Source organism: Acartia tonsa, chromosome 11 (genome assembly GCF_053477335.1).
Source record: "Acartia tonsa isolate MP-2025a chromosome 11, ASM5347733v1, whole genome shotgun sequence".
NCBI lineage: Eukaryota > Metazoa > Arthropoda > Copepoda > Calanoida > Acartiidae > Acartia > Acartia tonsa.
The window spans coordinates 30,857,983-30,885,514 of record NC_137270.1 but is presented as its reverse complement, the minus strand read 5'-3'; the positions used below and the strand labels follow the sequence as shown (position 1 = coordinate 30,885,514).

At 31.1% G+C, this 27,532-nt stretch overlaps 3 protein-coding genes across 7 annotated transcripts; all 3 read left to right on the top strand.

The window, feature by feature from the left end:
- The first annotated feature begins 726 nt into the window (after positions 1-726).
- On the top strand, positions 727-7,444 carry LOC145331559 (translation initiation factor eIF2B subunit delta-like). Its single transcript, XM_080176270.1, has 12 exons — positions 727-794; positions 1,231-1,355; positions 1,832-1,882; positions 2,296-2,408; positions 2,627-3,412; positions 3,796-4,146; positions 4,425-4,574; positions 4,965-5,027; positions 5,298-5,363; positions 5,924-6,091; positions 6,545-6,663; positions 7,127-7,444. The coding sequence occupies exons 1-12, from the start codon at positions 754-756 to the stop codon at positions 7,149-7,151; spliced, it is 2,058 nt and encodes a 685-aa protein (XP_080032396.1). The 5' UTR covers positions 727-753; the 3' UTR covers positions 7,152-7,444.
- Positions 7,445-7,587: 143 nt separating this feature from the next.
- On the top strand, positions 7,588-15,027 carry LOC145331561 (uncharacterized). Of its 4 annotated transcripts, none has more exons than XR_013883785.1 (8): positions 7,588-9,022; positions 9,890-10,069; positions 10,628-10,741; positions 11,050-11,139; positions 11,575-11,825; positions 12,869-14,005; positions 14,232-14,271; positions 14,857-15,027. XR_013883785.1 is itself a non-coding variant. In XM_080176274.1 (8 exons), exons 3-8 carry the CDS (start codon positions 10,635-10,637, stop codon positions 14,381-14,383), a joined length of 1,359 nt encoding a protein of 452 aa, XP_080032400.1. In that variant the 5' UTR covers positions 7,588-9,022; positions 9,890-10,069; positions 10,628-10,634; the 3' UTR covers positions 14,384-15,027. The 4 variants fall into 4 exon arrangements, 2 of the variants coding, with proteins under 2 accessions (XP_080032400.1, XP_080032399.1); XM_080176274.1 differs by lacking the exon at positions 14,232-14,271 and adding an exon at positions 14,179-14,220 and having other exon boundaries at positions 12,869-13,724; positions 14,371-15,027; XM_080176273.1 differs by having other exon boundaries at positions 12,869-13,724; positions 14,179-14,271.
- Positions 15,024-27,284, top strand: LOC145331560 (delta(24)-sterol reductase-like). 2 transcript variants are annotated; one of them, XM_080176271.1, is made up of 15 exons: positions 15,030-15,087; positions 17,373-17,457; positions 18,367-18,439; positions 21,162-21,275; positions 21,769-21,996; positions 22,719-22,809; positions 23,408-23,567; positions 23,990-24,057; positions 24,394-24,475; positions 24,860-24,905; positions 25,129-25,194; positions 25,416-25,484; positions 25,780-25,872; positions 26,423-26,559; positions 27,031-27,284. In XM_080176271.1, the coding sequence occupies exons 1-15, from the start codon at positions 15,036-15,038 to the stop codon at positions 27,197-27,199; spliced, it is 1,533 nt and encodes a 510-aa protein (XP_080032397.1). In that variant the 5' UTR covers positions 15,030-15,035; the 3' UTR covers positions 27,200-27,284. The 2 variants fall into 2 exon arrangements, with proteins under 2 accessions (XP_080032398.1, XP_080032397.1); XM_080176272.1 differs by lacking the exon at positions 17,373-17,457 and having other exon boundaries at positions 15,024-15,087.
- The last annotated feature ends 248 nt before the right edge of the window (positions 27,285-27,532 follow it).

Genomic DNA, 27,532 nt, shown 5'->3' with positions numbered 1-27,532 from the left:
TGTTAAAATCATACGGGGCATTGATCTTCAAGATGGAATAAGGTTTTTAGCAGAGTATACAACTAAAGTATTCAAAATTTTAAAATTATTATTTTGGCCATTTGTATAATGTCTAATACAGATCTTAAAAGATGCAATGATAAATATGCAGCGAAAATGGATTTAAGTTGTATGGCTAAAATAACAATTTTAAAATTTTAAATTATTATGTTGTATACTCTCCCATCGTCTTCGTTCAATCAATCAATGTCTAAAAAATTGTCGAAAAAACGCGGCATTTATTAAAAACCGATCTCTGTTTAATATGATCACAAGAGAATAAAAACAACACCGAAATGCAGCTTCGATATTGCAATTTTTTAAAAATAAAACGTAACGAAATCAATGTATATTATTTGAAAATATACATAAAATGTTTGTTTTGATGATCTTTTATTAGTTTTTAATCTAATATCAACATGTTTTTAATAGTGCACTATTGCATCATTATAAATATTTGATAGAGAACAAAAATTAAGTATTAAGAAATACTAGTCGGCGGTTTCCCTCAAAATGTCTAGTCAAGCACAGAATCCACCTATAATTTTTTTCGGCTCAAATATTTTTAAAATAAGACGGGGTTATGTGTCCGTAAGGCTATACTTATAGAGTGAAAGCCACTAATTGCCATTTTCATCTTTATGCATTATGCGCGGTGCTATTTTATATGATAATTAGATTTTAAAATTTATCCATAATTTGTAGATCTTCAAAATGATGAAAAAGCGTGGACGAGGTCGTGGAGCTTTGACAGGGATAATCACATTCATTTTTTTATTTCCGGGCCGGATGGAGGGACGTACTGTGTTGGACTGTAAATGATATCGATACCTGTGCTCAAAGTATTTAAACGTCAACAAGGTCTCTGTTAGTTTTGTTAAGTGAATTACTGAATTCTTAAATAAATGTATTAAATATTAATTGATTTATAATAATTATCAACTGTTTTTCTTAATTGAGGATGAAAATAAATTTTTTGTACATTGTCTTTTTTGGGGTTTCTCTAAATGAACGTAAAATTCTTGATTTGTTTATAAATCATTTGCTCATGAAATTCGATGTTTGACAAATATGATGAAGAATGCGCCACTACATACATTTGAATACTGGTTTTGTATGATGTTTTATCTCTATAATACTGTGCCTTAATTCAAAATTGAAAAACATATCAATGTTGATTATCCTGTTAGGAACTGAGGAGGCTGCTTTGGCCGCTCGCAGGGCTGGCCTGTTGGACGCTTACACCGAGACAAACACCCAAGCCGTCAGTGATTCGGACAAGTTTAAAGAAGGATATAAGAAGAAGAGCAACAAAGGCACAGATAATAATATATCATGCTAATTATATCCATCTGCTTTTAAAAGAAGCAACTTATTTTACACTGTCAAATAATCCTGAACTATTCATTTTAAAACTGTACATGTTTTTTTTACATGAAAAGTAATACAAGCAAATGGGCGAAAGGAATAGATCCCAAGATATTGATACTTTCACTCAATCTGATTTCTGACCACTTATAAATCTTTCCCTTATTTTAATTTTTGAAAGAAAAAACCTTCGAGGCCCTGTCCTTATGGAATAAGCTCTTACTTAACCCAAAAGAAGCATAAAAAACGCGGTTTTTTTTCTTGATTACCGTTGATTACCGTTTCCTGGAAGTTTAAGCTTTTATCTGAAAATAAAGAAAGTTATTATCGATTTATGTATGGAAAGCCCTAGTTACAGAGTAGCTACGCCAATGGTGAAAAAACATACCATGAGTTTTTTAATTAAAATAATTTATCTGCAAAGGAAAGGGACGTAAATCAGAGAGTGAAGATGGCTCTACTGTTCCACCTCAAGGTTTTTTATGTATACACTATTTGCTGCTACCCTAGAGGCTTCTAGGGTGACTTGAAGGAAGAGGATGGGGATGGTGTGAGGTTAAAACGACCTTACACTTTCAATTTTAGTTTTAAAAAAGAAAGTAAAAAAATTTAGGTATTTTTTAGGAGTTATTTCTCAAAGCTAATTCTCCTAAATAGTTATTAACTTTTCCATAATCTATAAGAAACTTCACTGTATATATCATATAGGATCAAGTAAAAGAAAGATCTTACACTTCTAACAAACACACACACACAAAGAAAAGAAAAAAGTTACTAAACGTGCAAAAGAAAACTATCTACCTAACTAATAAAAGTAAAATTTGGTAATATTTTAGACACTTACCTACCTACCACCTTTTACTGTATACATCATTTTTTTAATCCCAGAACCGCAACCAACTGTGGCGGAGCCCGAACCTGCGGAAAGCTGGGACAAGGAGGATGAAATTGTGGATTCCTGGGAAGATATTGAGGCACCAGAAATGCCAGTACCTGTAAAGGTGTGTTCTTTAAGAAAATAGATAAGTACAAATATCATTCAATACTAAATATTCTGAACGATACTAAAACTAATGAAAACATTGTGCTTAAAACTTAATAGGTAGGTAACTATAGTAATAACAATATATTAATTCTTTCAGTTAATACAATAACAATAACTATGCTACTTAAGACAAAATTTTCTCTGGATGTTAATTATACTTTTATTTTTTATTAGGTGAAAAAAGAACAGCTTAAACAGGAAAAGTTAAAGAAAAAGGAAGAGCTAAAACATAGTGGCGATGAGACCCCAGACGTCGACAACATTGCCAACAAGCTTGAAAGTGTAAAACTCGAACCTGAAACCGCATCAGTTGCTAATGCAGACGCTTCAAAACCTAGTCCTGATGTGGTTAAGGCTGAACGCGAGGCTAAAAAAGCCGCTAAGGCGGCCGCAAAAGCGTCAGCAGGCAAAAACAAAAAGGGTTCTGAACCTGGTGCCGAGACTAATTCAGTAGAAGGTAATAAAGAACAATTGACCGAAGAACAGGAAAAGAAAAAGGCTGAAAAAGCCAAGAGAAAAGCTGAATTTGAGGCGAAAAAGGCTGCTGAAGCCGCTGCCAAAGGTGAAGCAGCTAGTGATTCAGCTGCCGCCAAAGAAGGAGCTAGTGGCGAGAAATCAAAGGCTGAATTGAAAGCGGAACGAAGAGCAAAGCAAGAAGCACAAAGATTGGCAAAAGCCCAGGCACAAGAACAGAAAAAAGACGGCGATAATAAGAATACAGACGGCGGTCAGAAAAAGGACGAAGCTTCGCCATCAGAACAAAAGAAGGTGGAGAAAAAATCAACGACTTCCAACAAACCACAAACCGACGTCAGTAAGGGTCAAAAAGTGGCGCCGTTATTTTCTCACTTGCATCAATATAACAAGGAGACTGAGTTAGTAAACAAATTGTTGGGCTCCAGTGGCGCAAATATTCATCCCAGTTGTGTTCATCTGGGCCTACAGCTTATTGATGGACAGGCAGGGGGATTAAAGGATAATTAAACCAAATTATATGGGGGTTCTGCTTTGAATCTTTACAAATAGAAAAGGACTAGGTAGTTTCTTAACTATCGGTTTGAATATTTTAATTTAGAGAAGGATTGTATAATAAATTTATTTACTCCCCTTTATTCTCAAAAAAATTATTATATTTACATCTTTATCAATTAATTCTTTGAGGAAAATAAAAAAAGAAAACTTTTGAAGTTATTTTCTACTTATATGACTGTTTGAACTTAAAAACATTAGACTAACTTTTAATTTAAATATTGCAAGTTATTATCAAAAAGTAATTAGGTATAATTTCTATATTTTAGAATATTTTATTTGTGTTTACCTATCCTTTAAATCCCTGTTAATAGGTAGTGACATCAGAATCAAAATGTTTAGAATTATTGAGATGTCTCCAGGATGTTGTTATAACCTGCCTTACTGATATACCAAACTTAAATGAGGTGCAGGACTTGTTTAAAGAAATTGACAATGCCTTGAAACCCAACTTATCATTCCTTAAACAATGCCGTCCCTTGTCTATATCAATGGATAATTCTGTGAGGGCTATAAAGGCCAGACTTAAGTCATTGGATGGACTGAAATCATCTGGTTTAGAGGCTGTTATTGAAGAAATAAGGAGTGTGTTTTCCAGTTTTATTGAGGAGAATCTTAGTTTGGCGGCCCAACAAATATCAATGACTGCTGGAACCAAAATACAGGAAAACGTTTATTATATAAATAAATAAATATAATCCTTTATACTACAGTTGCTCGATTTACGTATGTATGTCCCGTAAGATCTCAAAACCGATGGTATTTTATTTCTTGGGAAGCTTTATTTTGCTCCTATTCAAGTTAAAGGCCGTTGTAGTGAAATCTTTTTCGGGGGTTATTTTCTTAATCCTTAGGTAAATACATAATAAATATTTAAAATAATATTTGAAAAAATCATTATACCAATGCAAAACTCAAATATAATAAATATTGCGCAAATTAGAATGGTGACGTCATCTTAACCTATTCCGAAAATGAGTTAATTGAACAAATCCTTGTGGATGCTTCTAAAGAGAAAAAATTCAAAGTGATTGTCGTAGATGGTAGAGTTCAACTTAGAGGATCCAAAATGGCGGCTAGATTGATACAGGAACACACAAATATAAATGTTCATAAGTGAAGATAATTAGTATCTATGTCCTTACTTACACAAAATTACCACTTCTGTAGATTACAGTTAATGGTTGAAACATTTGGACACTCAACTTGCTGAAACAACCAATCAAAATTCAATAAAGTCCTTAAAGTGTTAAGTTTTTATAAAACTTTAGAGACTTGGGTAATAACCAGCCAAATGTCCCATCCCTCCCTGGTCATAAGTATTTTAACAAATTAATCTGTCAATTTCATAAAATTGACAATAAATGGCAAAAATTGTAAACAACAGTTAGGTAATAAATATAATAAATAGGTACTGTGATTGTGTTATTTTCCCTATGATATTTCTAATTTTTGTAGCAAAAACTATTTTTGTGTGCAGGAAGGTATAGAGACAACCTACATTCTTGTCACCGCTGTCTCACAAGTCTTAAACTCTGTTACAAAGGCAGGGATAAGGCCATAAGTAATAAGAACAGAGTCAATGGGGCTAACACTGAAAAAATCAAACAAGTTGAATCCATTAAAGCTTTTTTTACTTTAAAAAGTTGGTCGTAACTCCTGCGGGTTTTTATATGTTTTACAAAGTTACATTTTTAAACATCACTTTAGGCATAAAAAGAGTATCTTTTATCATTTGTTCAGTATCAAAATTTTCAATACTTTGGGACTTAATCTGTTTTTCTATATTTGCTTATCCCTTTATTCCTGAACTAAGGTTTTCCTTGGATGTGAAGGAGTTATGGCCAATGGTGGCGTCTTGGCAGAGGTTGGAACTTCTCAGGTACACTACTTGTGTGGTTAGCTGATCTATAATTGATGATCATGTCTGTCTGTACTATCCGTAATACCCTGAAAAGTGAGGACTGTACAAAGAATCACACTGTATCTCTCAATTTATGCTCTTATGTTTAGTGTATCATTTCAAAAATCTTTTTTTACTATTTGACATAATTGTCCATTTTTGTAGTACAGCATAACTACGTTTCTTGATAACTAGGAATGTCTGCATGTATATCATAATCAAAGTTTCTTGTAATAATTTTCCAGTTATCTGTGTTTTAACTTATTTTCAATAGTACTTAGCTTATTTTTGCTGCGTTTTGTGGATATTTTCTTTTTTCGACATAGAATTTTTTTTTATTAAATTGTTAACATTAAAAAGAAGTACATTGATATTTATATTGATTTCACTGTAAATTAACAGTCAATAATGTAGTTTCAAGAAGGCAAAACTAATAGTTAAAGCTAAAAAGTTCAAAGTTTGTTTAAGTTTCCATGTCCAATGGTCCATTGTCTGCGTTTAAGCACTTACTTAACTTTTAAAATTTTGAATTTATTTAGGTTGCTCTATTGGCAGAATCCGTAGGTGTGCCGGTCCTTATGTGCTGTCAGTCCTTCAAGTTCACGGAGAGAGTACAGACGGATAGTTTTGTTTACAATGAACTCCTGGACCCACAGGAGATGGCGTCAACTCCCAACACCACTGTTAACTTTCTTGAGAAATGGAAGGTAGGAATTTCATTAAAAATAAAATACCTTAAATTGAAAGGAATAGAAAATTGATTTTGTAAATATTTTTGATAACCTGCAATGAGCAGAGAGAGAGAAGATATTGGGCTCTATATTGCGCTAGTCCCCAAAGTTTTGTTTCCTTGATCGTTGGCTTAACAACTTTGGGGACTTTTATTGATTTTTGTTTGGTTGGTTAATTAAGTTGAGTGTTCAAAGGTTTCAACCACTAATTTTAATCTACAGAAAGGATAATAATCCCTTTCGATCCCTGCACAAAGAGACAGTTATTAACTGGCCGTCCTGCCGTTTTGATGCCAATTTATCACATAATATCAAAGTCATGTTTTATTAAAATGTACATCGTAAAAAAATGAAATTATTTCTATCTAATACTTTTTGTAATCATTGGATGGATAAATACTTTCTATAACAACAACTTTATATTTGTAGGATCAGAGCTCAGTTCACCTGTTGAACCTGGCGTACGATGTTACCCCAGCCAGCCTTGTCAGTGCTGTCATTACAGAGATATCAGTCGTTCCAACCACATCTGTACCTGTTATATTAAGGTTTATAGTAGTTTTAAGTAGCGCAGCTACCTACTCATTAATGTTTTTTGATTGTCTGTATGCCCAATGTTACAGAGAGAGAGGGGACAATGGGCTGTTTACTACACTAGTCCCTAAATGTTTGTAATATTTTTTTCTCATTTGCTGGAAAACAACTTTGGGGACTTGCTGTCCTCTCATCTACAGACAAAAAAATCCTTATAATGATGGGAAATTTAATTTAAGCAAAGGATAAGGGAAGAGGGATAAAATAGTATTTGCAGCATGGGGAAAAAAATAATCTTGTGCAGAATATACACTGATACAGCCTGCATTAGACAATTATCGTCGCGCATATACACCTACTATTATATAGCTCTGTTATGCCACATGCGAAGATGCCCTAAACAATTATGTATATCATTATAAGTAATTCAACTCACAGAAAAAGAAACATATATCTACATTATTTATATTTTTTTAGGTTGAAGAACTGTGATGTTTACTAGATAGATGAAAAAAAATCGCCATCTTAGTTATCTAAATATGTTTACTGGACAGCCGAACAAAAACGCCGCCATCTTTATTGTTCAGATTATAAACTAAATTTTTATGTTAAGTGTTAAATTGGTACTACATTACATTATTCAATAAAACAATAGTTAGAAAGAAATATTTCATATTTGTTGCCAGCCAAATTCAATTTATAAAATTACATCATATAACTGTACATTTTTTACAAACCATAGAAAACATGAAAAAATTACAATGTTAATTTTAGTTGACAGGTGAAAAATTTGAGGTTTTATATGATACAAAAGTATTCTGAAAATCACTATTAAAAAGAGTATCCAAAGCTAATGAGGGATTTTTACCACTACAACAAAACACTTTTTTTCATACTGTAAAAATCTTATAGTTTCTCAAATTATTACTATAGCACAAACTATCCTTTCCACTTAATCCCTTCTATATTTATTGGCTCTTTTGTAATTGGAATTAATTTGAATTCAATGTCAAATTTTTGTCTGCTCTGTTCTACTTAAATCATAGAATTTCTCATAATTTACTTTAAATAATTAGTGTTCTAACATCAACTTATTATTTTGAAATTAAAGCTAAAGGGGACTATCCAAGAACCAGAGCAAGTGATTCTAAGCATCTTCCAGCATTTACCCTTAGTATTTTTTTAGTGAATATACTATGTTTATGTTTAATATTTGCTTTATCGACTAAAAAGTTAGGTTTCAACAGGGTTTTATATGAAAAAAAAACTTTGAAATGTAAAGCAATTTTTAAAGCAATATCATTAAATGTTTTGTTGAGTTCAAAGGACAAAATAAAATAACATTGCAGAAAAGCATCAAATGTTGTAAGTTGCAAAAGTACATCAATTAAACTGTTTACAAGTTACCAACCCTTTTTCTAAATATACATTAATCATAATAATATACTTTTGTGTCAAAGCTTTTAAACAACAGTTTGAACTCATATAAACATTCGATAATATTGCACCGAACAATGCTTAACATTTCAAAGTTTTTTTCATAAAGTATTCTATATTTTTCTGTTTATCAAAAACCAGGGAAGTGATTCAGCAAATTAATTCCATTTAAAATTGCAGAAAATTTGGATGTTGTTGAAGCGTAATGTTGGCGTAAAACTTGTTTTGTGCTTGTTAGAATCCAGTTTCCTTGTCCCTGATAAAACTTGCTTGGTTCAAGCCCTTTTAAAGAAAATTAACTGAACTGGACATAATGAAAGCTTGATTTCCTTAAGAAATGAAATAGTAAAAATGGATTAGAATTATTTCAAAAAAAATTTTAGATTCACTACTGGAAGGTGCCAAACATCACTTGCTCTTGTTCTGTTCGTGCATAGTTCCCTTATTAGAAACCAATAGTCACCTGAAACAAACCTAATCAAGTCTTGCCTTATAAAAAAAATATAACCTAAGTAAAATTAAATTGATAGGTAAATATTGTTGACTCTAAACCAAATAAACATAACTATTTCATTACATACTGTACAACATTCAAATACATTTTTAGTTTTTACAATAGAATTTTGTGGTACTTTAATCTGTTCTATTGGTGCACCGTTAACTTTCATTGTGATGTTAATTGTTATTATGTTGTGTTTATTTGTCGATAAAAGAGAAAAGTAAAATACCCTATGTACATGTACTAAGTATGTAGTTAGGTGAAATAGTTTATTTTTTCCAATTCATCACAAAACGTAGGGAAAATAATTATGAAATTGGTGAAAAATGTAGCCAATAAAAAAATCTACCAGTTAAAGTTTGTTCTTTCAGTTTTTCATAGCTTATCCCTCTATCTCTTTTTGTGGTTCAAGTGCAGTTCACGGTAAAATGTTCCTGGTAACGAATATCTCCAAAGATATATGATCTATAATGGCTGATAACGGCCAAACTTTGGAACGAATGGATGGTGCTCGCACAAAATTTTAACCAGCAAAAAGGCCTATAAATAATTTGGAATAGTCATCAGACATTAATAAACAAGGATGACAACATCCATAAAAGTGAAGCACTAAAACGGTAGGACAACCGGACATTAACACTTGTATAGTGTCAGAACTGAATAATCAGAATATAAATGTATAAGAGTCGAAGCGAAAATGTAAGTAAATTTGTTGAAAAACTGCTTGATACAGAATAGTGTTTATGGACATACTTACATTTTTAGGACTTGATTATAGAGTTGCTTCGCTTATAATATTAATATTGTACTTTGTTGTCCCAGGAATCAGTATACCAAAAATCAGATAAATCGGATTATCAGATCACATAAAAATTTGTTGTTAAAAAAAAAAAATCAGCATGTTTATAATGGACGTACTGACATTCTGGTAATGATTTTAGAGTTGCTATGCTTTCTAAATGGTACCTAACTACTACAGAAATCACCATGCAAAGTTTGAAATCGATAGGAAAATTCTAACATGCCTAAATTAACGAAAAAAGCTATCCGTTACGGACGGACGGACCGACCCTAAATATAGAAAAGCTTCGATTTTAAAAATGCACTGGTATCTCGCGGTAAACATAAATGCGAAAAGACTTATTTTGCGCGTTTTTTCTTCAGGGAAGCTTTCCCTATGCAAATGCATCATTGCCAGACATTCCAGATTATTTACACAGTTTGCGGGCATGGCATGTACGTACCGCCGTTTGGCAGCTAGCAGCCTTTAAAATTCATAGATTTTGGAGATAATTGTTACTCAGAAAATTTTAACGTGAACTGCAGTAGATCCCTTTTTGTAAACAAGGAAAATATCAAATTTATCTTTTTTGTATGTGACTTTCAGTGTTAAATGATATTAAGCATGTAATATTATTTATTTCAGATAAAAAATGTCACTTTAGGTAAAAACAATGTAAGGAATATGAAAGATTAGAAAAAAGGTAATTTCATAATAAAGTATTTGCAAATTAATAAAGGATCCTATTTTCTTCATTGTCTTTCCTCAGGTTTGAGAGACAAGCTTTGTATTGGTCCGAATTAGGTTTAGCTATTTCCCCAGCCCCATACCTCCCTGGGTTATGAACACAATTTCATCGACAACCCCTTCTCCATATATATAAAGAATTGTTAAAAATTACGTTTCGAGTAGAGCTACATTCTCTCATTGATTTATAATGTCGATATTTATATAAGTTATCAAATACTTTTAAAAAGTCAAATGAACCTAAGGAAATTTAGTTAAATTATTCAGCGAAGATCTCCTTCAGGTATTAAGTAAAAATGATTTTAATAATTTAACTGTAAAATACGTTTAAATGCGCCGGTCATTATTTATAATTATTAGAATTTGCAAAATTGCTGGTTTTGGTTTGAAGAAAATAATAATAATGTTGAATACTAAATTAATGATAACGTCAACAAAAAATGAAACTGTTTCATAAAAAATGTTAGAAATGGCAGGTGGATATGGTATAGTAAGGCAATTTTTTACTTTACAGGAGAAGGATGTTTCATACAAGTTTCCTGGAAGATCTACCAGATCCTGTTTGGATCCTGCTACTCAAATACCTTACTCCAACTGATAGAAAGTCTTTAAGATTAAGCAGTACTCGGTAGGTTACAGTAATCGATATATTATTACTTGGATGTTGCATCAGATTTTCATGTACTATGAAAAAGAAATACACGCAGCTAAAAAAAAAAAAAAAATTAACCTACTACCTACTGGATGAAAGGACAGACCAATAAGTGAGGTCTTTATTAACTAGCAAAATTGACGACAAATGTTCACCTGTCAATATATCCATGTATATCCTATAACCATTACTAAAGCAAAGTCGTTTTCAATCTTAATTTCAGGATTATAATCCAGATTGTTAATGCTAGATGTCTTACAGCAAAACAAATTTTGTATTTTTAGGATCGCTAGCAAGATATTTTTTGTTGACAAATCTACAAGAACATTCAGAATAAAGATTACGGAAGACAATTATGAAGTTATTCAAACAGGGGTGCAATCATTTCCGTGCAAATATTATCCAATTTAGTTTTAGCCAAAAGTTTTATGTCTTTCCAGTCGTTCTAGGCAGTAATGAAATTTCTAAATGTCAAAATAGTAGGATGTATGTGAGTCTTTCAAAAATAAATGTTTGGAGGTATATTCCTTGGATTTTAATTGTTTAATTTTAAGTTTCATGAAATAATTCCTAGACCTTCCATGAGGTTTGTAAATCTGTATACGAAATGACAATAAACATTTGAAAAAGGCGCCAGTTTTCATGAACTAAAATTTGGAATAGACCCATCCTGAATGTTTTTTTGTTTGAATTTAACATTTTTAATACCTAATCTTTGACATATTGATGTCTTGCTATTATAATTTTGAGGATATTTCATTTATTAAACTGGTGTTTACACGGTAGTGATGGCTCACAATGGAAACAGGCCTAGAACAACTGAAATCAAAGCAAGAAACAACACAACGAAGTCTACTGTTGCGCATTATCCATACAAACAAACACATAAGTGACAATTTGGACTACAGATACAGTTGCATAAAATGGATTTTACAGAATTTTAAACAATTTGTGTACTCGCTGCAGCTTAAGCTGTGTGGTGATGAATTATTTTTGTTAAATCCTGGGCTTAAATTTCCAGATTTAGAGGAGCTTTCACTTTCTGCTTATATTAAAACAGGTATTTCAAGTTTACACAGATAACAAAAAGGCGTTGCTACAAAAGACGAACTAGTCCAACGCCTACAAAAAATCGTTAGTCTTTTGTAGCAACGCCAACAAAAATATCCTTTCGTGGCAACGCCTCTTAAGAGGCGTTTCGTCGTATTTTCACAGTAGCTTTTGATAGGTTATTTTGGGCTAGGTTAGGTGACTTTCCCGCAGGGTTAGAGCCCCTTGCAGGCAGGGTTTCGGATCCGGATCCGGATCCGGATCCGGATCCGCAAGGATCCGCATATTTTGAGTCCAAGGATCCGGATCCGGATCCGCAAAAAAAATGCGGATCCGGATCCTTAGACTCCAAAAAATGCGGAAAAAATGGAAAAATCTACCTAAATTTATATAAAATCTCAGACATTCTCTTGATGAGAGCCAATCTTTAAGGTTTAGGTTCAGACTTGAAAATTAAAAGTATTTTTGACTTCGAATTGAAGAATAAATTTTTTTGAAAAATTTGGTGATTTTATTTTTATTGTCAAAGATCCGGATCCGGATCCGCACTGACCAAATTTTGAGGATCCGGATCCGGATCCGGATCCGCATAAAATCAATGCGGATCCGAAACCCTGCTTGCAGGGGCAAGAATTAGGAGAAAATCTACTGTGAAAATACGACGAAACGCCCCTTATAGGGGAAAGTAAACCCCTCCCCTATAAACATTCAGAGCGCAAAAATCCTCTCTATGTTCCATTTAAAAAAAAATTCTTTTAAAAACACATATGTATCTAGTTGGGGGGGGGGGGGGGCTAAATATTTTGAATGTTGAGCGTTAATCTTCAAATGCTCAGCTGAAAGCGATCAGTTCAGAAGAAATTATCGAAAATTGAAAAATACATATGTAGGTAGTTCAAATAAATAAAACTAGCTTTTATTAGGTTTAGATTTTAAAAATGTATATATTTTTACCATTGAAAAAAGACCTTCCTAAGTAGTACCTAGTGTGTATGTTTTTATATTCATTTGGAATTCATCTTGGCCATTTTTCATCAAATCTTATTTTTTTAGGTATTGGTGGGGAGGGAAGAATAATCGACTATGGTAACTCTACATTGCTGAAACAAACCCTAATTGAAAGACATGCTGACACAATACAAATCCTCCAAATTAAACAGTACGCCAATCTCAACATAAAAACACAACTAAAACTGAAATCGTTAATGTTAGAAGATGTTGATTCTTATACTCTAAACAATGTTCTAAACAATTGCAAAGATACACTAGAGTCACTAGAGATTAATAAAAATAATATTGCTGACATATATCTGCCTAATTTAAGACATGTCAGATTTGAAAATTGTAATATGTCAGCAGCATTTTATGAACGCTATTCTGATAATCTTATTAGTCTAGAACTAGACTATCAAAGAATAAATTTTATGAAGGAAAATCCTAGATTTTTTTCTAATCTAAAGTATTTTACTTCATCGTGTATTGATAATAATTTTCCAGTTCTTGAATATTGTACCAGTAGCATCGACTGCCTCAGTGTTATAACCATAGCTGATATTCACATTATACCACAATGTATTAGAAACCTAAAAGATTTATATTTGCATTTTATCAACAAATCTTCTATACCTTTAATAATAGAAAACTATTTAAGTTTAGAATTTTTACTCATCAGTGATAGTGATGCATCTTATTTAGAAATATTGAACAAGGATTTATATTTTCCAAAACTGAAAACAGTTCTCTTGCCAGATTTTCAAAACAACCAAGTATTGCAATTTTTTGCCAGATCTTGTCCTGAAGACGTTCAAATTATTACCAATGATGATCTAGCTGAAGAAATTATGGTGAGACGAGCTAGGAGTAATTATCCTTATCCTAGAATTTCAAGATCTGTCAGATTTTTTGAAAGGTAGATGAATGGATTTATTATCACTTGGATCATACTCCAGATTTTCATGTTCTTTAATAAAGTGAAACTTGTACCTGTCTAAAATAACGATCCTTTTTGTTAGCCCCGAGGGTCCGATTGCCCGGGCTTACATAACTGGTTTTTATTTTAATATTCGTGGAAAATTGTCTGTAATATTATATGATGCATTTATGATTTTTCAGTATTGCTGAGAACCGGTTCTAATCCAGCGGATATTAATCGGTTTCGAAGCCATACTAAAAATGTTTATATTATTTATGGTGTACATTCACTTGCTCATAAAAACATTCACATAGGAATACCTAGTGTTTTAAATCGCCTAAAGTCAATAAAACAAATAAATAAAATTTAGAGTTAGGTTAATAATAAAAATAGAATAAGGTAAAGGGATGTTTATTTTGCTGTTGTAATAATATACAGTTCTGATTATTAGATTGTGTGATACATGTGCGGAATTGAATGCTCACCATCTTATGTATTTACTAGTAGCGCAGCTACTCTACAATTTGTTTGGAAAAAAAAATGTGTAATAAAAACTACCTATCCTTGTTCTCGTTTGAAAAATAGGTTGATTCTCAAAAATAAATTTGTTTTCTTGTTATTGGTGCGCAACTAATGGATGCAGTAATCTTGTTTAATTGGACTTTGTTATTTATTTGCCCAGCTGTGATTGGTGCTTTTAAAAATACAAAAAAAAATTCTTTTATTGGATATATAAAGTATAAATCTTACATACAATATTTAAAAACTGCCGAAGAATAAATATCGTTTTTATATAGACACACTTCCTGCAGACAACTAACATTTGAATGTGTCGCCTTTGTCCAAAAATGTTAATACGTTTCTGAATGAAATGCCCCTCATTTGGAAACAAAAAAAAGTTTTTGATGTTTCTTATTCAGTAGAAACAGTAGACAAATCAAGATTTTTGAAAACAGTTATTGCTGTAAATACAGACAAAAATAAGTAACTCTACTGTAGTATATAATTGCCATTTTGTAGTAGCTCCTTTTAAGATAAGAATAAAAAAGAGTACTTTTTATGAATTCTAAAGTGTAAACTTTTTCATAACAACGAGAATTATGCGGATTTTTAGTTTTTAATTTTAAAGTGTATAAGTAATGTGTGAATGGGAGAAAACAGTGGAAGGTTAATGAGATAATACACTATATTTTTATTTAAAGATTGTAAGAAGATATTACTTTTACATGAAACTAATGCATTTTTACTTAAATTTTAAGTGTAATGATATTTATTTATTTTGTACCTTATTATTTTCAGACTTTTAAAATGGTAACGGCAACTTATTTGCCGGAAAAATGGGACTACGACTCCGTTGTAGGTAAGTTAGTTCATTACAAGGATAATTAAGTTTGTTAGTATCGCAGCAGTAAAAACCTACCTAAAGAAAAGATTTTAAATATAAAGGATGTGCAAAAACTTCCCTTTAGAATTCAATTTGCATGTTATAATTACAAAAATGTGATGCATCCTATTTGAACCGCTATATGTTCTAGTTTTTGAAAGTAGAAGAATAATTTCCTTGTTAAGTGTAGTTTATTTATTTATATTTCTAGAACATATTATTGTACACTACAGATGGATCTTTGTTATGTTCTTATTACCTATCTCTTTATATTTATATTTCTAGAACACATTATTGTACACTACAGATGGATCTTTGTTATGTTCTTATTACCTATCTCTTTTTATTTATATTTCTAGAACATATTATTGTACACTACAGATGGATCTTTGTTATGTTCTTGTTACCTATCTCTTTATATTCATATTTCTAGAACATATTATTGTACACTACAGATGGATCTTTGTTATGTTCTTGTTACCTATCTCTTTATATTTATATTTCTAGAACACATTATTGTACACTACAGATGGATCTTTGTTATGTTCTTATTACCTATCTCTTTATATTTATATTTCTAGAACATATTATTGTACACTACAGAGGGATCTTTGTTATGTTCTTGTTACCTATCTCTTTATATTTATATTTCTAGAACATATTATTGTACACTACAGATGGATCTTTGTTATGTTCTTGTTACCTATCTCTTTATATTTATATTTCTAGAACACATTATTGTACACTACAGATGGATCTTTGTTATCTTCTTATTACCTATCTCTTTATATTTATATTTCTAGAACATATTATTGTACACTACAGATGGATCTTTGTTATGTTCTTGTTACCTATCTCTTTATATTTATATTTCTAGAACATATTATTGTACACTATAGATGGATCTTTGTTATGTTCTTGTTACCCGTCTCTTCATATTTATATTTCTAGAACATATTATTGTACACTACAGATGGATCTTTGTTATGTTCTTGTTACCCGTCTCTTTATATTTATATTTCTAGAACATATTATTGTACACTAAAGATGGATCTTTGTTATGTTCTTATTACCTATCTCTTTATATTTCTAGAACATATTATTGTACACTACAGATGGATCTTTGTTATGTTCTTATTACCTATCTCTTTATATTTATATTTCTAGAACATATTATTGTACACTACAGATGGATCTTTGTTATGTTCTTGTTACCTATCTCTTTATATTTATATTTCTAGAATATATTATTGTACACTATAGATGGATCTTTGTTATGTTCTTGTTACCCGTCTCTTTATATTTATATTTCAAGAATATATTATTGTACACTACAGATGGATCTTTGTTATGTTCTTGTTACCTATCTCTTTATATTTATATTTCTAGAACATATTATTGTACACTATAGATGGATCTTTGTTATGTTCTTGTTACCCGTCTCTTCATATTTCTAGAACATATTATTGTACACTATAGATGGATCTTTGTTATGTTCTTGTTACCCGTCTCTTCATATTTATATTTCTAGAACATATTATTGTACACTACAGATGGATCTTTGTTATGTTCTTATTACCTATCTCTTTATATTTATATTTCAAGAATATATTATTGTACACTACAGATGGATCTTTGTTATGTTCTTGTTACCTATCTCTTTATATTTATATTTCTAGAACATATTATTGTACACTATAGATGGATCTTTGTTATGTTCTTGTTACCCGTCTCTTCATATTTATATTTCTAGAACATATTACACTATAGATGGATCTTTGTTATGTTCTTGTTACCCGTCTCTTCATATTTATATTTCTAGAACATATTATTGTACACTACAGATGGATCTTTGTTATGTTCTTATTACCTATCTCTTTATATTTATATTTCAAGAATATATTATTGTACACTACAGATGGATCTTTGTTATGTTCTTGTTACCTATCTCTTTATATTTATATTTCTAGAACATATTATTGTACACTATAGATGGATCTTTGTTATGTTCTTGTTACCCGTCTCTTCATATTTATATTTCTAGAACATATTACACTATAGATGGAAATTTGTTATGTTCTTGTTACCCGTCTCTTTATATTTATATTTCTAGAACATATTATTGTACACTAAAGATGGATCTTTGTTATGTTCTTATTACCTATCTCTTTATATTTATATTTCTAGAACATATTATTGTACACTACAGATGGATCTTTGTTATGTTCTTGTTACCTATCTCTTTATATTTATATTTCTAGAACATATTATTGTACACTACAGATGGATCTTCGTTATGTTCTTGTTACCCGTCTCTTGCCTCTATGATCTTTGGTATTATACTAGGTAAACAAAACTGAAATTAACTGTCGAATGCCATTTCAAAGTCAGCTGTTTTCGTGAATTGATATATTAGCTAAAATATTTGATTAAGTTGCGTTTATAAATGATAGGTTTTCTTTGTTATGGTTCACATTCCCTGACTTAAATAAGTTATGTGTCAGCGAAAGTCACATCATAGGCTGATAGGGGAATTAATGTAAAGGGAACTTCCAGCATTGATTTTGAATGTTTTTTTTTTTTGGGGTGAATATACTAGGGTTATGTTTAATATCATTACATCAATTTAAAAAAATAAATTTTACCATGGTTTTCTATGAATTAAACTGTTAAATGTTAAGTAGGTAAGCATTTTTTGATGAAATATCATAAAATGTTTTGTTGAGTTTAAAGGTTCAAATAAAATAACAAACCAAAACATAATCAAATGCTGTAAATGACGAAAATACACTAATATATAACTGTTTACAATAATACAAGTTACCATCCCTTTTTCTAAATTAACATTTTTTATTGAAAAAGTTTAACTTTGTTTCACAGCAGTTTGAACTCAACAAAACATTTGATAATATATATAGTAAAAAAATGAGAAACATTTCGAAGTTTTTTTTGTCATATAAAACCATGGTACCTAAAACTTACTTTTTATAATTGATATAACGATATTAAACATAACCCTAGTATTTTCAGCCAAAAAATATTTAGAATCACTGCTGGGAGGTGCTTAGAATCACTTGCTCTCGTTCGTGCATACCCCTCTTTTATAGATTTAATTCTATTATAATAGGAAATTTCATAGGATAAAATTACATGTATAACAAATAGAACTGTATCCTTTGTCATATAAGCTTTTTATTAGAAAATATTACAAAAATTACCGATTTGGGAAAAATAAAATCTATAAAAATATTTTAGGAGTAAGATTGTGTTTGCCCTGAGTTCCGCCCCTGCAAAGCATCAGGAGAAAGTGGCCGCTGTTCAAAAACAGGTAGCTTTGGTCTATTTATGCAGGGTTCTTAAAGGGATAAGACAATGGCCGATAAATGGGGTGATTTTTATTCCGTAATGTTTAAGACTTTTAAGAAAGTCACATTGTCTAGAGCAAATAAAAGGTCAACTTTATTAGAAATTAATAAGTTTGTCCCCTATTTTAAAGTCTTAAAACAAACACCTTTACGGAATATTGCGAAAAAATCACCCCCTTTAATAAATCCCAAATGATGATACACAAAATAAAACCATCTGTAGAATACAATTGGTGGTTGAAACTTTTGGACACTCAACTTAATGAACCATCCAATTAAAAGTCCTCAAAGATGATATGACAATAAAGGTACTAAGAAAGAGAGGGAATGTCTGATTGAGCCAATAGGAGAATCGCATCGGAATTTACATTGGATCTCATTAGTTGAAATTATGTACACATTTTCCTACGAAGGCATGTTTTTTTTCATTTCATACATACATAAAAGTCAGCTGTTAACAGTATATTTTCTTAGTAGAAAGCTTTGCGGAATCAGAATTAATTGCCCAAAAATTTCGTTTACAATTTGAAAGCTTGAAACAAAGTTGGATTCTTAAAAAAAAAGTTAGGCTGGCAACTCGCCGGTGAGGCAAAATTATTTTTGTGAAAAATCCTCCAAAATCAAATAAAAAAATTTACAAAAATGAAATAAAATCTTAAGAGGGTTATTAACATATGATTTTGTTTAATTTTTGTAGATTTTTAATGTGCTTTTGGATGATTTTTCACAAAAATAATTTTGCCTCACTATCGAATAGCGAGTCTATAATTTTTTAAGAATCCACATCAGCTTGAGTCGAAAGTAAACAGTACTTTTGTCTGCTAGGAATGTTCTCTCTTAGATTTGACGAAAAAAGGGTTCAGAATATTCTTCTACTCTTCTATTTCTATTGATATGACAAAGAATAATAAACGTTATTATAAAACTTTGAGGATATGTGTAATAAACGGCCCAAAGTCTTGTCCCCTCCCTCCCAATTTATGGTTTTGTATGTTTGTGTTATAATTCAATGTAAACGTTTACTAGTATTTTTGAAAGCGAAGCTTTTCTATAATTAGGGCCAGTCCGTACGTCCGTCCGTTCTAAGTGATCTAATTATCTGATTGTTCTGATTTTTGGTATATTGATTCCTGGGACAACAAATTACAATATTATAAGCAAAGCAACTCTATAATCAAGTCCTAACAATGTAAGTATGTACGTAAACATTATCCTGTATCAAGTAGTTTTTTAACAAATTTACTCACAATTTTGCTTTGACTCTTATTCATTTATATTCTGATTACCCTTACAGTTCGGGAGGGGGGGGGGGGCTCCAAGAGCCTACAGTTTCAGAAATTCGCTTTTATGGATGTTGTCATCCTTGTTATTTGATTTTCAATATTTACATAAATGTAAATTATCAAGGATAGGGTTGGAATTAAACATTTCAGTTGTGTAATAAATATGATAGTAGATCTAGATTCCTAGGAATAGAAAACAGTGTATGAATTGAACAATCTGGCCATATATAAATGTTAAGAAACATTTTGGTATGAAAGGGCATTTATTTTTTTAATAAATCTATGTACATTGTACAAGTCATCTATAAAAAGTTGATTTCATGAGTAGGATAAAGCTAGTTTTGGGAAAAATTACATCGTCGCTCCGAGTAAATTTTGGAATTATGTGACTAAATATTAACAAAAATCTTGATATGTTAGACGGATTGCTGTGTTTGACAGCCCATCTAGGCTAATAATTCTCTTGTTTTTTGTAAAAATTGATTTTTTTGTTAAAACATGACCTAAATTGAATTCAATACAAGTGATTAATGAGTTTTTCAAATTTTTACAATTATTGTCTCTGTCTCTGTTGCATTTATCGGCTTGGTTTGATGATAGTGCAAATTATTATTTGCAAATAAATCAAAACAAAAAAGAATTTTCCATTGTAATTTTATTTGGATCCAATAACAACCCCCTTTATACTTGTTTAGTAACCAAGCTATTCTATGAATTCAAATGATTTTTTTTTTGTGAAAATTCCCATGTCAAATAAGCATCTATATTGAAATAAACTTTTGTTCTGTAAAGCCAATCAAATTGCATATTTATTCTTCTTTGATATGATATTAGCTTCTAACTTTTAAATTTTCTCTGGTCAAATGATAGAGCAGCTATAATCTTACTCCGTCTGTTAGTTCGTCAAGAAAGTTAGAAACAAAATACTATAACCTACCGTATTTAAAAGTAACAGGATGTTTGTCATTGTTTTCTATGTGTGTATGTGAGCTTTTAACAGGTCTAGGGAAAGGTTTTAACTATTTTGGGAGGGGTACCTTCACCCTCCCAAGAGAAATCGCCCATAAAAGAATACTTTACCACTAGTTTAAAACATTTGATTGAATTGAGGTATTTCTCACCAGTTTGACAATTTATTTATGTGATTGATGAAGTTTTACAAAGTTATTTTTCTCCCTAAAGTTTTTAAATAAAAAATGCTAAGATACCACAATTACTATAAGTGCTATTTGTTTAAATAGTGCGAAATGCGAAATACTTGGTAAATAGGTATCTTAATTTGCTTTAAATGTATGTACTTATATGGTACTAACTTATCTGACAGACGATAAGAAAAAATAAAGTATCTCCTGCAGTTATACTCATAATTCAGTTGCCTAAATAAATCAATTAATCTATCCAGGTACGTGAGTATGGTGTACATGGAAACGGACGCACCATGTGCACAGGACGGCCAGGATGGCAGACAATCTCCCCACAGAACATGGCCTACAAATCAAAGATGTATCCCATTCAGGTTAGGAATTTCTTGTATTATCGCAGCTTTTCAAATATGCTTCTATTTAGTGTGCCTTTTTCTTGTTTTTTTAATATTTTTGTTTGCTAATTCAAAAACAAGTTTTGTTTCCCATAATTTTTATGGGTCCCCAAGGACATTCAAAACAGTGGTCCATAAACTGTGTCTGCCTGTGTGTCTGGTGATTTTTTTAAAATCATCTAACAGCCTTACCTATGCAATAATTTTCAGTTGTTTTATGCAATAAATTGTGGATATCTCTTTGCCTAAATAGAATTAGGATTAATGTTAACCAGTATTTTTCAGCAGATTTTAAAGTAACAGAAAATAATTTTCATGGTCTATGAAGTTTGTAGTCTGCATACAAGAATAAAGTTATCTCTAGCATCATCTGAAATAGGAATAAGTTTGAGTTATAACTAATCTTGTTAAAACTAAAGGCTTCTAATTATTTTTAAAATTATATAAGTTAGAAAATGTTTTTACCATTTAGGTTAATCTAGTGGATGTTCTTGAAATAGACACAGATGCCAAAACAGTGAGATGTGAGCCGCTAGTAACCATGGGTCAACTCACTCACACCCTGGACAGGCTAGGCTGGACTATACCTATTGTTCCAGAGTTGGATGACCTAACAGTTGGAGGCCTAGTCATGGGCACCGGAATTGAAACAAGCAGTCATAAGTTTGGGTTGTTTCAGCACATATGCACCAGTTTTGAGGTAACTTTGCTTGAATATACCTAGTATAGTTGCTTAAATTAAACGATTCAGCCATACAAAACAAATCATCTTTATCATCGTATTGCAGACAATTTTCCATGTTATGTTAAAGTAAAGATCGTATTTTAATTGATTTTGTTAGCCGGGGACTTCGGCCCAACTGGGCTAACGAAACTGGTTCAAATCTGCGGAAAGCTGTCTCTAATAGGATGCGATAAATAACTATTCCAATTAAAAATCCGTGATTAATACTACAGGGTCATTCAAGAGAAATGATTTTTTTTAAAACTTAATTATGCATAGAAAATAAAATTATGTAAAATGTTTTATATATTTGGAAAACCTATTATGGGACATTTATGTTTCAAATATTTAAAAATGATTATTTCAACAAAATATGCCCTAAAAACCGGTTTTTCCAGAGGCCTTATTTTCGAAGATTTGTTGAATTAAAGGTTGTTAAAAAATGTGCACCTTTTTACAATTCAAATTGCGCGGCTTGTGTTAATAGTAGAAAAATGTTATGCATTACACCGTTAGAATCGTCATAAGCTCTAGCTCTAAGAATCTTAAAGTCCTTTCCAACCTTTCAGTATTCTTAATTCGATTCCTTTCTACTTAAAACTAAATAATAGGTAAATCTTATTTTATATTTTTTTGAAGTTGCTCTACGTTTTCAATCTAAAAGAGGTAATTTGTCTTAAATTTAAACTTGCGTTTAGGTTGTGTTAGCTGATGGTTCTGTGGTAGAATGTTCTCAGGAATCAGATCCTGATCTATTCTACTCTATTCCATGGAGCTATGGAACTCTAGGCACACTATGTTTTAAACATAAATAAAACTTCCTTTTATCTTCTTGAAGCAAAGCTACTTTATAAGTTACTTTGGCCGTTCGAACAAATATAATTTACTTGGCTTTAATCAATCATGGATGGCTTTTTTTCTTAGTGAAGATTTTAATTTTTTATGAGCATCCGTCTGTCTGTCTGTAAATCTCCTTTAATTAAATGTGCCTTTATTTTATAATACTGTATTCTGTAAACCTGCAGAGGGAGAGACAATTAAAATAATCCAACACCTATTCTTCTTACTATTTATTTCTTGTTACTACAATGAGAATTTACACAAGCCAATTGGAAGAAAGAAAAGAAAGAGGGGGTAAATTATTCGCGTATCTTCCGTAAATTTGTGTGCAACTGTTTAGTCAAATGCTCTTATTAAGTCAAACTGTTCTTAATTATAACCATTTCTGATATATATACATTTGGTCATAATTAAGAAAAGTTTGACTTAATATGAGCATTTGACACAACGGAATATACGCGAAATAAATGACCTCCTTTTTCACCGACCATCAAATCCCTGTATCCCTAGTAAACTTGAGTATTTATGTTCAAAACTTGTTGTTTAGGGTTCTTGGTGAGTGCTACTATAAGAATCATTCCCTCCAAAAGATTTGTCAAACTGAACTACTATCCAGTTAGAAATGAAAATGAAATGATTGAGAAATTTGAGAAGGAGGTTGAAAAGTCTGACGCCAGTGACTTTGTTGAGTGCTTGGTCTACTCAAAGTAAGGATTATTTGCATAGAGTCTATTATACAAGTATTAATCAATGAACTATTGTTAGTTTGATCATTGATCACATCAGTATATATATATACACTTGTCTTGCGTGAATTGTTTGATTTTCTTAACATTTTTAAGCTACCAAACACAGAAGGACTCTCTGTGGAAGGTTTATATTATCTATCATAGGCATATCCCAGTAAAGAAATTTCCAGTTGCCCTACTATTGGGTTCTTATGTTTTTAGCTTGAGTTTTTAATACTACTCAACCCTTTCTCCATTTAAGAGAAGCGTCTCATAGGTCCCGGGATGGTTTCAGGCTACTTTTCTGCCTCCTTCCTTCCTCTTTGAAGACACAGACCTTAGTTAGATGCTAGTAGTCAATATAAGAATAACGGATCCCTGTATTCCTGATTTGTTTTCAGGGATAATGGAGTTGTAATGACTGGAGATTTTGTGGATTTCTGTGAACCTGGAAAACTTAATGAAATTGGTAAGATATCAATCTGTATATAAAAGAAGTTAGATTTATGATTGTTTTATCCCGCATTTGTAAGAACTAGCTTTGGCACAATTTACAAATAATAATTTGACCCTTTAAGAATGAAAAATTACAAGATTAAGATCACTTTTGTTAGCCCGCCAGGCCTTTGGCCCCATTGGGTATAAATTTTAAGATTTAATATTATAGGAAAATTGTCTGTAATACGATGCTATACATGATTTTTTAGTATTGCTGAGAACCGGTTTTAATCCTGCGGATATTAATCGGTTTCGAAGCAATACTAGAAAAATATTAAAAAATGTTTTTAGCTTTGTAACATTTTAGGTAAATGGTATAAGCCCTGGTTTTTCAAGCACGTAGAAAAGTTCCTGTATGAGGGAGAATGTACTGAATATATCCCACTCAGGTAAATATTACTATTAAACTTCAGGGATCTAAAGGGATAAGACAATGTCCGATAATTAGATAAACAACCTCAATGATGATACACAAAATTACTCCTTCTGTAGATTACAATTAGTGATTTAAACGTTTGGATACTCAACTTAATGAAATAATCAATTTAAATCATTAAATTTACAAAGGTGTTAAGCCAACGAGCAAAAAAACATTAACAACGCAAAAAAATTGACTTTCTGTGTATTAATATACATTGGTTATGCCTTGGCTTCAAATTTGTTTGCAATGACAAATGGGACTGGTCATTGGAATCTATTGCAATTTCATATTAGAGATTTAAAGTATATTTACTGCATCTATGTAAGACTTTTATAGTAATATATGATTTTAGGGATTATTACCACAGACATTCCAGGTCTATCTTCTGGGAAATTCAGGTATAAATATTATGAATCAAGCTACTCTATAAATAGATGATTTCTGGAAGTCGGTTGTCTTGAAACGTTAATGTGTGCAAAAACTGTTCTAATCCATAGCTTCAAGCAACTATCATTTTTATTTCCTCTGAAAGCACAAGTTTTTCATAAATTATTAAATAATAGGTATTTGTTTTATTTTGTGAACTTTTTACCTAATTTTTTCTTCTTTTTTAATTTTCAGGATATTATCCCTTTTGGAAACAACGTGATATTCAGATATTTGTTTGGCTGGCTTATTCCCCCTAAGGTGTGTAACATAATATTTAGTTTCCTAGCTGCTATTTAAGATAGAGGTCTGTAATTTCTTTTTTCATTCTTGAAATTAAGAATAAGCATCTACTCTTGAACTTTTTTTCTGTTAGGAATTCGACAGTTAAAGTCACTTGAAACTTTCTTAATTTTTTTTTACCTTTCTACAATAGGTAATAGAAAATCTACGATAATTTTAGTACAAATTTCCTATTATAGGTGTCTCTGTTGAAGCTAACACAAGGAAAAACATTGAAAAGGCTGTATGAAACAAATCATATGATTCAGGTAAAGTTTTAATATGCAAAGTTAATACTATAGAGTTTCCTCTTATTCTGTCTATTTTAAAAAAAAAATGTAGGATTTTTCTACTGAGCAAAATTTTGCATCCTGGCGTTGAAGGCTCGAAATATTCCATTATTTGAGGAGTGATTTTTGCCTCATTTTAATTATAAATTAGTTTTCGATTTTTTAAAACGGATTTTTTGTATTTTCTCTTTCAAAACAGAATTTTATACTAAGGAAATAAAATGCGGCAATTATAAAATTAAAATACAGAAAAAATCATTAATCCTTATTTTAGGATATGTTAGTACCAATTGAAGATTTGAAAGATTCTTTGGAAACTTTTGACAGAGAAGTTCAAATTTACCCCATTTGGTTATGTCCATTTAAGGTGAGATTTTTAGTGCTTTATTTCGAACCGGTCTAACTAGTTTCATCTTTACTTAAAGATTTCAAATACATGAATATTGATGGAATTTTAAAAATTTAAATAATTTCATTTTTTTAAAGCTAGGCAGCAGCATATGCGCTCAACTGCAATTATTTTAGAAAGCCACGTGCTTAATTTTAAGCTATTCGAATCCAGCGTTTGTAAGTAAAAGATTTTTAGCAGCCTGCCATTGTTTTGGACTCTTTTTTTTAAACATCCTGTAGAATTAGACGGGTTGCCTTTTTTAGTATATAGTTAAGCTTGATAAGAGAGGGAGGGGACATTAGACTGTAAATCACTCGGGTATCCAAAGTTTTTAATGAGTTGGCCTTAAATTGGAATTTTTTATTAAATCTTGAATGGTTAAATTAAACTTGCGGTGTCCAACTTTTCCCACCAGTAATTATTTATCTACAGAAGGATTAATTTTGTCTTATCATTCTAGTGTTTATCCCTTAAGAGTAAGCAATAAATTGAATTTATATTTCACTCTTAAATTTTTCCTTTTTAGCTGCCCCCCAACCCTGGAATGTTAAACTCAAGATCCGATTCTGACAAAATGTTTGTCGATGTTGGAGTGTACGGTGTCCCCAAACGACCAGGTTTTGACGCCGAAAAAGTCACCAGAAATGTCGAAGAATTTGTCAGGTAATATGTCTGTTCAGAAATATCCAAGAAAGTGTTCCATTTTCTACAAGAATATAATTTATCACTTTCGCCGAACGTCAAAATCATGAAGACGAACCTAATATTTATAAGGGGAGATTCTGCTGGCTAATGAGCATCTACTCCGCTAGTTTCCTGGTCTGTCGGTCTTTCTGTAATGCTCTGTAGGTATCACATTTTTATAGTGGGGAAATGAGTTTTTCTCGGCTGTTTTAAAAAGTAGACAGCTGGAAATTCTTTTAAGGCATCCGTTTAAAATAAATATTTATCGTATAACTCACTTTATCTCAAATGCAATAAAGGATAAATAATAGATAATTTAATAAATAGCAATGACCTATAAGCAGAGCATTAACTTTTTCTTGTTCTTTGCCGTCGGTTTATTTGGGTGTAAATTGTAATATATTTTCAAACTTTGCTTCTACTGGATGTTGCTAATCATGTTCTATTTAGAAATGTAAATGGATTCCAGATGATGTATGCTGACTCATACATGACAAGAGAAGAATTTAGAGCCATGTTCGACCATAACCTGTATGACAGACAACGGGAAAAGCTGGCATGCAAGGGCAAGTTTCCTGAAGTGTATGATAAAGTTAACAAGAAGGCCAGAACTGGATAGATTGCCCCGCTGATTTGGGCTAATTTGAGAAAGATTCTACAACTAAAACTGCACAGGAAAAATACGGACAAAACCGAGAAACGAAGTAATTTATTTTTCTGATAACATTATCTTCTGCAACCTTGTGTGTAAACGCCTGAAAAGATATAAAAGTAATGATTTTAAATTATCTCAAACAAATCATGCAGTAGCCTAGGTATGATGTTATCATAAAATAACTAACTTCGTTTTTCAAAATAAAAACTATAGGTACCTCATTTTACTTGTTTTATCACTAAAACATTGTAATTTTTGTCAATACTCATAACAAAAAAAATTATTAGAACTTTAATT